The sequence below is a fragment of the Symphodus melops genome, assembly GCF_947650265.1.
Source record: "Symphodus melops genome assembly, chromosome: 2".
In the NCBI taxonomy this organism is placed as follows: Eukaryota; Metazoa; Chordata; class Actinopteri; order Labriformes; family Labridae; genus Symphodus; species Symphodus melops.
The window spans coordinates 13,644,672-13,655,520 of NC_136692.1; the positions used below are offsets into that span (position 1 = coordinate 13,644,672).

The 10,849-nt window shown below is 39.0% G+C and overlaps 2 protein-coding genes across 2 annotated transcripts in view; both read left to right on the forward strand.

Annotated features, from left to right (window-relative positions):
• The window catches only part of myo15ab (myosin XVAb), a gene marked incomplete at its 3' end in the record, with an annotated part of 46,775 nt that extends 46,524 nt beyond the window's left edge, over nt 1–251 (forward strand). The window contains exon 68 of the mRNA XM_079337702.1: nt 204–251. Coding sequence (XP_079193828.1) covers nt 204–251 — 48 coding nt within the window. The remainder of the gene's footprint in view (nt 1–203) is intronic.
• Nucleotides 252–2,075: 1,824 nt separating this feature from the next.
• On the forward strand, nt 2,076–10,157 carry mief2 (mitochondrial elongation factor 2). The gene is made up of 8 exons (XM_079337527.1): nt 2,076–2,315; nt 5,046–5,206; nt 5,848–6,013; nt 6,150–6,247; nt 6,952–7,128; nt 7,239–7,402; nt 8,035–8,187; nt 8,855–10,157. The coding sequence occupies exons 2-8, from the start codon at nt 5,069–5,071 to the stop codon at nt 9,354–9,356; spliced, it is 1,398 nt and encodes a 465-aa protein (XP_079193653.1). The 5' UTR covers nt 2,076–2,315; nt 5,046–5,068; the 3' UTR covers nt 9,357–10,157.
• The last annotated feature ends 692 nt before the right edge of the window (nt 10,158–10,849 follow it).

The window sequence follows — 10,849 nt, forward strand, 5'->3', positions numbered from 1 at the left end:
ACGCAAAGTCAAAATGAGACGACACTGAGTACTTCTCTCTCCACACATGTACGCATATATAAATATACCCGCTCATTTATAAATTTCAATATTGTAACATTCTTTGATCGGTCATCGTTTATTTTGCTCAAGGAGCTGAGTCATCTTGTATGCGTTTTGATTTGAGTCTTGATCTGATTGAGTGCATTTTCCGTTTCTGGCAGATGAAGCTGGCATCTCTGCTACAAAGTGCAAATCCTCAAGTTACTTAGTACAGCCAGGCTCTGTTGTTAAGATGATCTTTACCTTAAATTAAACCTTTCTTCTCTGTATGCCCATAGATACTTAAAAATGGCATGTATTTTTTGTAACAAAGATGTACAGACCGCAAGAAAGAGGAAGATGTATGTATGGATGTGTACAAAAGGAGCTGTAATCTAACTTGTTATAATGTACAATAGGTTTGTATATTCTTTCATTGGGTAAACTTTTATGCAGAATGAAACCTTTGTTTTTTCAAACCTACGATACTGACTCTTGATTACTTTGTCACACCAGATCTTTAGTATTTGTTCACTTCCCTGTTATAGTTTCTATTGAAACAATGAAAAGATGTGCAGCAAACATCCTGAGTTCTGAATTGATTAAACACTAATTTAAGTTTTGATAAATACTTCAGCCTAAAGTTGCTCTACTTTATACAATGAAAGAGACCATGTTTTTGCTGTTCTGCATTTAAATGTTTTTTTTTTAATTGGCAAAATGATTTCTATTTCCTTTTTAATCTTTTCAAAAAAACAAGGAAGAGAAGAAACTCACTTTACAGATGTTTTTAGCCTTGCAGTTTGCTGTGTAAACATAAATTTCTTGTTCCTTGTCATCCATATTTGTCAAAGGTACTTTTTTAGTTGAGTACCAGGGTTGTCTGTAGTTACACATTAATCAAAGTAACCTTCGTAATTACTTTCTGTCCCTGGTTTTCTGAAGCTCCGCTACAGCTGTGAACTTGAATAGTTAGAAAAGGTCTAAAATGACAGTTAACTAACTGGACACACTGGAGATTTGGACTCTTATTTTTTGGACAGAATAGTGACAGTAGGGTTTGGGAGGGGGGCTGCTAAGGTTGTGGCTGAGTGGAATAAATCCAAAATTGTTTCCATAGGTGTTGTCTGCCATTCATTTAATTAAAAAAAAGGTTTCCCTTAACTAAACTGCCAGGGAACAAAAAAATGTTTGTTTTACTGCCAGGAGCAGCAGTTGCTCATTTCTTGTTCAATATGATAATTGAATTAGTCAAACAAAATAACCAGTCACTGAGTAAAAGCTTTGTTTCTTCTCCAGAATGTTTTTCTTTGAGAAAACTTTTGATCAAGTTTGATAGTCTGTGGCAAGACTGAGAACTCAATATTTAAACTAAAAATGTGTGCCCAGTGTTAGATTTTCTCCCCACTTTGCCCAAATTCAACTCTAAAGCATTCTGGGATCTATAGAGGTATTTAATATTAGTTCCCTTATCAATTACTATTATGTACTTGAATGTTATTTGTAAGACTATAAGAATGACTTTATTGGAGCCTCACTGAATGTCTGTAGTTGTGTATTCTTAGAGCAGAAAAGCTGACTAAAACTTAAAACTTTATAGATCTGAGATTAATCCTATTTGAAATCTATTTTCTTTTTCGTTAAAAAATATTATCAGGCCAGTCTGGATTTTCCTGCAGGTTAAAACAAGACAATGGGAAAACAATCTTTCAATTGCTTTACTGTATTGCCCTTACATTTCCTGTACTTGTATCTGTAACATTTCAAGTACTGCGAGTAGGTCGTTGTTGTAATAAATAACATCTATTTTTATTTAATTTGTATAGCTAACGATTAACGGAGGAGAAAGAAGGGACAATTTAAAAAAAAGAAAGGTTTCATTGATTTGACTTTAATTTGGGGTGTAATCCCAACAGACCACTACTTAAAGTTTGAAAAGGCAAACAAACACTATTCGACTTGTTTTAAAAGTTTACAGAGCGCCCAAACCTTGTCACCTGAGACGACGTGACGTTAAATGAAAGAACTCGATTGACCTTGTGAACATATTTTCCTGTTTTAGAACTTCACCTGGTGGTGGCGCTGTTGTCACCTGAGGTTGCAGACCAAGCTGCCGCGATTACACGAGAGAAGAAGAAAACAGCTGTTAGCCTGCATGCTGAGTTATATTTAAGTCCGTCAACGCTAGAAAGTCATTTAACTTATTCGTTGTTTTAAAGCGTCGACTACGTATTAGTCTTATAAAGAGCTGATGGTGTGGAGTCGGCCTGCTTCATTTGTCCTCCTCCTTAGTGGTAAGTGTGTTTTTAAGAAGTCTTCACTCACTGCTAATGAAATTAACAACTAGCTGTCTGGCCTACTTGACGAGCTAACATTAGCTGTCAGTAGACTTTATCTGTGAGCTGCTGCTCTTAATGCTGACTACGTTAATGTTACTAAAATTATCCATGGCCTAATAGTCGTGTACGTAACAATAAACGTCATGAGTTTTCAGGGTTAATAGGACTAACTCTAATGATAAAAGTGACATTGTGCAGGCTTCAGGTTGTCTGTCTGTGATCTTCTCAGTTAAGATGATGACGTGTAGTGTATGAATAGATATAAATAAAGAGAGTTTGGCAGGCTTGTTGGTAAACTCAGTTTGCTCTTATTCTGCGGTGCTTCATGTCAAGTCTCACTCTCTCAGTGCTGCCACCTTTGGTCATTACAACCCTCAAACACTAAATAGAAACAAAGCATTGACATAATGTAAACAGAAAAGGAATCGATGGTAAAACTGCAAATGCTAATGATGCTTCACAGGTAAATGTTGCAAAACTAATTTGTAAAAAGTGTTAAACGTGCTAGCAGACAGGCAACTGCTCCTGGTTTAAAAAAAAATGAAAACATGGGTTACTCACTTTATAACCTGAGTGATTAAAAACCAAAAGATCAGATGAATAAAAACATGTTACTCTTAAAAGCTGTTTTATGCTATCCAAACGTACCTCTTAGTTTGTCATATAAGGGATTTGTGTTGAATGTTATCAATGAAAGTGTGCTACACAGTAATGCATGATGGAAATATAAAACATATAGTTGTTTTTGTGAATGCTTGTGAACGTTTTGCTGTTCCTTTGTTTAACATGTTTTATGATGAAGAGGAACTTGTTGTTTTAAAACCGTTAACGTCAATCCCTTCTGTCGAACCAAATTCTCTCTTTGACTACAAACTTTACTTGCACATTTCCTCTGTTTTGGTTGACAACAACAACAGCAGCTGAACAAACATGTCTCTGACCTGATTGATCCGTTTATCTTTCACTCCATTTGTTTGCAGCTACTGTGTCCGATCATATTTGTTAACATCAAGAGGCCTTAGCTTGGCCTGATAGTCAAGTTACGAACACTGAACAGTCAAGATGATGAACACGTCACCTACGTGCTGCAGACGTTATTCATGCTGTACCTCGACTCGGGTGCTAGTTGTAAGTATTTGACCCTGTCGGTTTGACTCAGACATTTATTGAGTCTATTAATAGAGCGTGTCTCCATTCTTGGGATCCTGCTGTACCTCTGGCAAGTAGAGGGCACAGGCGCTTGGTTGAAATGGTTTAGAGTTTAGTTCTGGGACTATTTTGGGATCTCAGGTTCCTGTAACTAAATAACACAAGTACAGTGCACTGCACACATTCATTTATTTTACAAACTTTTTTTCCCCACCTCAGATCCAATTAATTTAGTTTCCTATCCTTTATGGTGGGACATTTCTTCACGTGTTCATCTTTTATTTACACAAAAAACCTTTTAAGGGAAGAGTCTTGCAAACGTCCACTATAAACACTATGATACTTTCTTTGGATTTCTCTTTTTAGTTTTTCATTTCTCTACATTGTGTCTTTTCCGATGAAATCAACTTAGATAAATGTACATATGTCAACTCTTGTTTTTATAGCCCTGTACCACACCTGTTCTCACACCATCATTCAGTCACCTGCTCAACTTATACCTCTACATCAGTGGCCCTGTAGTCCTTTAACTCTCAGTCTGTCACTGTAATACAATGTACTGTATATGATCTGTAATAGGTGTGAGTTTGAGGGAAAGATTGAACTCTCATTTCATGGAGGGCGAGCCTTTAAGGAGGAGCTGCCTCGTTGTGCTTTTAGAAGTGTAAACTCCATAGTTTGACTGTAGAGTGAGTAAAGCCACTGATGCTGGTTTTAAAATGGACTTTCAAACTAAAGTTTATGAAATTAGCATTTAATAGGAGGAAAGTGGCTCAACAAGTAAATAGCTTTAAAGCAGCTCTGCACTTTACGAGGTGGTGCAAATGTTAGGTCACTGTGTGTGGACTTATCAATGTTATGAAACTCAAAAGAATGTTAACACCAGCTAATCGATCGCACCCAAGCCAGAGAAGGTTCTGACCCAGAAGCCAGAATTCCAAGGAGAGTATGTTGGAAGATTTAGTCTTGAATATTTTCAGTGCTCTCATGACATGATGTCAGCTGTGACAAACAGAGAGAGAAACAGCTACTACTCTGAAAATACATGAGCTTTTTTTAACGCTCTGTTCCTCACTTCAAAGCATTCATAAGAATGTTGTTATAGTTGTTGCTAGTTGTTATAAGTACAAACTTCTTAATTGGCCAAGCTAAGTGAAAACCGTTGATCTGAGACCTGTTGAAGGAAACAAGTCATATTTAAAAAAAACAAACAAAAAAAAAAAACCTAAACGGATGTTGAATATGTTTTACGACTGCAGGCTTAAGAAATAAAAAGGGCGGTACCATTATTCCTGCTGGAGTTTGTGACTATTCAATCAAATATCTTTCATACAAGAAGAGGTTGACAGACTGGTTGTATGTGTGCTCGCGCGTTCTTAATTAACCTTCAAAAAGATGAAGAATGCACTCGTATAAATCCATATGTCTTTCTGACGACGTGTATGACTCACAGTTAAATCCTAATGTGTTTTGCTGTTTCATTTACTCGTATCTACTTTCTGCTCACTTGAACTTGTATACCTTCCCTTTCCCTAGGCTAACCACAAATAGAGGAAGCAATGAATTTCCAGGGCAGTCGGAGGCGAGGCGAAGATGGCATCACCGTGGTGATTGACTTCCTGCTGTCTAACGCCCGCCTGGTTCTCGGAGTCGGTGGGGCTGCCATGCTTGGAATTGCAACACTGGTAGTGAAACGAGTAAGTGTTTTTGAACATGTCAGTTTAGTTTGACATCAGTGCATCACTTGTATACGATCACCTTTATAGACACTAAAAGGCATCTCCTTCTTTTTTGGAGATATAAATTACCTCTTAAAATGTCTTGTGATTGTTTTGTATGTTATCTCCTCACAGATTGCTAGTTCATCCAAAAGGCTTTTTCTTAAACTAGAACGTGTTTTTCTAGCGAGTACAAAGTTCTACTGAATATAGAAAAGCTGCTAAGGGGCAAGACTCCAAATTGGTCGATTTCATTTTTACGCTAACTGTATGTGGGCTTTAGTCCAATCCAGAGATAATCACAATTTCCCAAGTCACATCTTATGGACTAACATTATTTCTGTTAGGCAGCTGACTCTAATTACCAACAAGTGAAGACAACCAAACAAGGGAAGCACTGCTGCATGGACAACAGACATATAGTCAAAGTGTGTTTGATAATAGCAGAGATCAAGGCACCGTTTGTAGTTTTATAGACTGCATGTAACATTTGGAAGTTCTCTGAGGCTGAAGTTCGCTTTGCCTGCTTGTGATTTACTCTTAACTCTGCAGCAAATGAGTGTTTGGGCAGTGCGTTGCTGCTCGACTGCACGTCTGTGACGGTGAGTGTTTGTGTTCAGCTGATAGAGCGTGCCGGCCGTGCGGCGGATGATGAAAAGGTGGAGCAGAAGATGGCTGAGAGCTGGGAGGAGTTGAGTTTGGTTTCTTCGTCTCCAACGTTGCTCAAGAAGGGCATAAAAGGTGTGGTGATGAAACACGTCGCCAAGGCAACAAGACAGCAGAAAGGTACCGCCTGCATCTCGGAAGCTGAAAGTTTTTCAGGCCGGAAGACACAGAAATAGCATGGAATCAAATCTGATATGTGCTACTATCATCACTGATGTGTTGTTGTTTTGTTTTTTTAAACCTCTTCCTCAATCAGCTGACCTGTGCCAACCACATCAGACATTGCCCCTGGAGGTTCAGCCTAAACCTGACTCAAAGTCCAAGAGGCTCCAGCTGTGTGTCCTAAGCCTGCAGGTACACTCTCACCCACATTTCACCTTTGAGCTCTTTGAAGCGCAGATTATGAATTCAGTGTTGCATAGCAGTGGCTCAGTCATTTCTGCATGTGTAATGAGATTTGTAAAGCACTGTGCTTAGGGGACACACGTTCTGTGCAGAGCCACAGGAGCCCTGCATAATGAAAATCCTTGGGGGTTGTTCACTGGCTGTATAGAAGAAGTCAAACATGCATGAAAAAGCTCAGAGTTACTGTGCAGAACAAAACGACAGGCAGAAATGTTGTTGGGGGGCGGGGGGGGGTTCTGTACGAGGAACATGAAATGATCTGTTCAGTGTGTGTGTGTTCTATACAACTGTTGTAATCACACTAGTTTTGAGTGATTTTTATCTTCCTTGAACGCTCTTTAAAAGCAGTTACAGGAAGAAAAAAAAACCAGCATTCTTTGTATGCTGTTTACTTCTCTTCAGTGGCAGGACATAATCCTATCATGTTCTTAAGTCTGCTTAGAGGCAGAGTTTGAATGTTGTATTAATTAAGAGACTGCTGCTCTCTATTCCCAGTGGATGGAAGAAAAACCTCAAAACTGCATTTTAAGCTGGACATTAAGTTTGTATGCCTCCACACACAGAGCATATACTGTACCCAAACACCGTTAGCTGCTGTCCTGACTGTTTTTGCGAGCCTTTCTTGACATTGTACCATCCTGAACTGTGTTTAGGATCGGCTGCAGCAGTACTACCACAGCAGAGTGGCTCTCGCTCCACATGAGGTTCAGAGGGCTCAGTCTCTGGCTCTGGACATCTGCACTGAGATCCAAGGCTTTTTACACAGTCGTCATCCTGACATGCCCCTCGGAGAAATGAGCCTCGGAGGTTCCCTTCTAGATGACCTTCAGGTAAACACAAACACTATGTCATTTCTGTGGCTCATAATAATCATTTTATTATATAGACTTGTGTATAGTCGTCAGTTGAATGCCGCCTGGATTTGTGTGTGTGTGTTTAGGTGGTCAGTGCAGACCATGCGTGTCTGCTGGTGCCCCTACAGCTGGAAGCCTCTCTGTGGCGTCTCATTCCCGGAGAGGAAACACTGCTCACACACCCTCTGCACTGGATGGTCCGACGGATCAATCTGGAATATTTTCCCAGAGGACGCAGTTACTGGGACAGGTGATCACTCTTGGATTATAAATACATTTTTCATCCTACGTTTTACGTTGTTAACAATCAAACTTTTTGGATGAATGCCGAAATTATCATTTGAAAAATCCTCGTGCCAACATGTCTTGCATGGAAATATGAATTTGATATTCTGGCTGCCACTCATGATTATTGTGATTTTTATTTACTTTTAATTGATTGGTCTCTTTTGACCTTTAAAAAATATGCCTATCACAACTTTGCAGAATAGATGGTACCATGTGCTCTGACATCTGCTATAGTCATCTCTCTTTCGATTGTTTATATCGCTTGTCACTAATAATACAGACACTCTGCCAGTCTGTTTTTGCCAAGCGCTCTTTGATATCCACCTTTCGAGAGGAAAAAAAAGGATCAAACCTCGTGATCTCTTTAATATGGAGCACCCTAAGGCTCTATACTTGGTCCTGTTTTATTCCTCCATATGTTCGCCTGTCCCTAACTCTGCCTGTTTTAAATAAACCTTAACAAACTTTATTTTTTCACAATTTATTTCATTGCATGAAGCAGCAGTATTCAGTGAATATGTTGCTAATGGTATACAAAAAATATTGTACTGGAAAAACAAAGCTATTAACAAATTCTCTCCTTGTGTCTTTTAGGTACCTGGTCGGTGGTTACCTGTCAGCAGAATCTGTTATGAACATGTTCAGTAAAAGTGTCATGGAAACTATTAACTGGCCCTCCATCAGCAGCACTCTGGACTGTCTAGTCAGACCTGTACTGGGGGGACCAGACCTGAGAGTGGAAATAAGGTGCGTGCTCATGCCCTCACATTTTCTAATGGATTTTTTTTTTTTTTTCTTTTTTTTTGGGGGGGGGGGGGGGGGGTTGTGATTGAACTCAACTTTATGTACATAGCACCTTTTATACCAAAAGCATGCACAGAGGAATGATGGATGGGAAATATAATCTTAAATGGACAGGAATATATTAAATGATGAGGGACTAAAAGAAAAGGCTGTAATAAATTACTTTAAGATCCAAGACTATATATATATATATATATATATATATAATTTTGTAATAATAATAATAACACATTATAACTCACTTTATAAATCCCAACATGCTATTCATTTTATTGATTACTAATCGATTAAACCTTACAGCTCTAATTTTCAAGTCCATTCTCAAGAAAATCACTGATATCAACCTGTCCAAACAGTATGCTAAAGTTTTATGGAAGTTTGTTTTATTATGATGGAGAAGACAAAAATAGAGCTAAAATTAGAGTAAATGTTTGATTTACAATAAACAGGAAACTTGAAACATCAATCCAGATGATGGATAAAGGGCTTCCTTACCTGCTGGATTATTAGTAGGCATCCAAGTTTTAAATATAGTGTAAGCATTGGATGTGTGTGTATAGAACTATGTGTGTCTGCTCTAAAAGTTTTTACATCTGCTGTAATCCTTTAGGCCTGCAAGTACAGGGGCCGATAGTACTGAGCCCCTCTTCATCTCCATGTTGCCTGTGCTGAGGGAGGAAGATGTGGCTCTGACCTGCCAGCCTGAGCTTACCTCTCCCTGGGTCAACGCCTGGCACCTGTCCCTTTACCCGTGGGAGACTCAGCGCCTGGCTCAGCTTGACAGCACTGACGATGGATGCCGGAGACACACTCTTAAAATCCTCAAAGCTGTGTGCAAGCTGAACCCTGCACTGCGAGCGCTCAAGGCAGCCGCCCTGGCAAACCTGATCCTGCATCTTAGTGACAGTGAGAGCGACTGGTCGGCGGTCAGCCTCGATGTGAGGTTCCAGCAATGTATCACAGAGCTTATTGGCTACCTGGAACAAGGGGCGCTGCACAGTTACTTCAAGCCTGCTGTCAATCTGCTGAGCAGCTTGTCAGAGGACCAGGTGGATCAGATGGGCTTCATGCTCTACTGCGCTGTGTCAGAGCCGGAAATATTGCTAATATAACAAATATCAGACAAACATAGACATTGTTGTAGTTCTCTGTAGGCTGACTTCCCTTATTTCTTAGCTTCTCCATTCTGCTTAGATAACAAGGAAACGCAGCACAGCAGGAATGACAATATGACAGACAGACGATGTCTACGCTGAAGGAGGAAAAGCAAAGAGAAATCTGTTCATGTGAAAGTGATATTCACTTTGTGGAAATGAGAAGTGCCAAGTAAAAGGAGCTGAGGAAGTGTTTATCTTGAACAATGTGCCTAATCACAACTCTTCTCAAACTAAAGACAAGTCGGCTTTTAAGTGTCTGTGATGTTTTGTTTTTTTGCAGGTTGTCAGTGCAAACTGAATAATTAGACAGTCTCTCCATTAACAGCAGGAGAGACTTTTTCTTTCTGTACTATAATTTATAGCGTTTGCTCTGCATACATTTACTTTATTATGTTCTAGCGATATAAAAAGAAATATAATTTTCTGCTGAAAATGAGCAAATTTAGCTGAACTCAAATAACATCTCAGTCTGACCAGGTTTTATTAAACTCAACGTGTACATTTTTTTATAGTGGAGGTCGATGTTAAGCCGTATTTTGTTCATATTGTTAAGTGTTCTGTCACCTGGGTTAAGTTTCTTTATAAATTATGATTGAAAGATGCCTAATAATTTTAAGATCTTGCTTTTAAAGCAGTATGAATGGTGTGGTTATTTCTTTGGCTTGTGTTTTCTTGAGTCTTGAGTGAAAGAATTTGGATTTTCTGAGTGAACAGTGAAACAGCAAATAAAAATGAAAGCAATTGTCTAGATTCTCATTCTTGGTTTTCCCGGGTTTTTTTTTTTTATCGTCTTACTCTAATAAAGTTATAACCAGCATCAGCTGAACACCAAAAATGAAGGATCTCCATCATGTCACATGAACCACAGTAATATATGACAAAGCCTTAAAGGCAAACTCAGAGATGATGGATCTTGGCAGATTAAAGCACCAGGAATGGTGCATCACTCGTTAACTGGCCATCTTCATGTGAGATTCATGAAGGATGTTGCCCTAATTTCATTCGAGCGTAAACACAACAGTAAAGTTTCTTTTTTACCTGCATACTGATGCAAACTTTCTTCTCTCCTGCTGATGTATGTATATATACACCTCGGGGGGCATGTAGGTTGTTTATTCTAAAACTTCTTAAAAGTGATAACAGATTTAACATTTGTGAAGTAGAAAATCAGGTCAGACTGCCTCATTCTTCTCCACACATCAGGAATGAGATGTATCAGCCCAGGAAAGGTACTGGTAGAAAGTGTTTAAATACAAGACAACTACTTTATTACTACAGACACTTTTAGTATTATTGCTTTTCACTGAAATATGAGCGTTGCATACTACTGCAGGTGTAAAAAATAAATTGTTAGGTCTAAAAGTTTTCTGTCCTGGCAGGGCGGTCACAGACCATCACTAGACATCACTGATGAGCTGCCTTGGTCAGAAACTGAAGCTCCTCCTCGT

Excerpts from the sequence above, each read along its gene's own strand:
- mief2 (XM_079337527.1), top strand. The coding sequence starts at position 5,069 with ATGAATTTCCAGGGCAGTCGGAGGCGAGGCGAAGATGGCATCACCGTG. Across the intron at positions 6,248-6,951 it reads TGTGTGTCCTAAGCCTGCAG|GATCGGCTGCAGCAGTACTA; the intron begins GTACACTCTCAC and ends AACTGTGTTTAG. Across the intron at positions 7,129-7,238 it reads CCCTTCTAGATGACCTTCAG|GTGGTCAGTGCAGACCATGC; the intron begins GTAAACACAAAC and ends GTGTGTGTTTAG.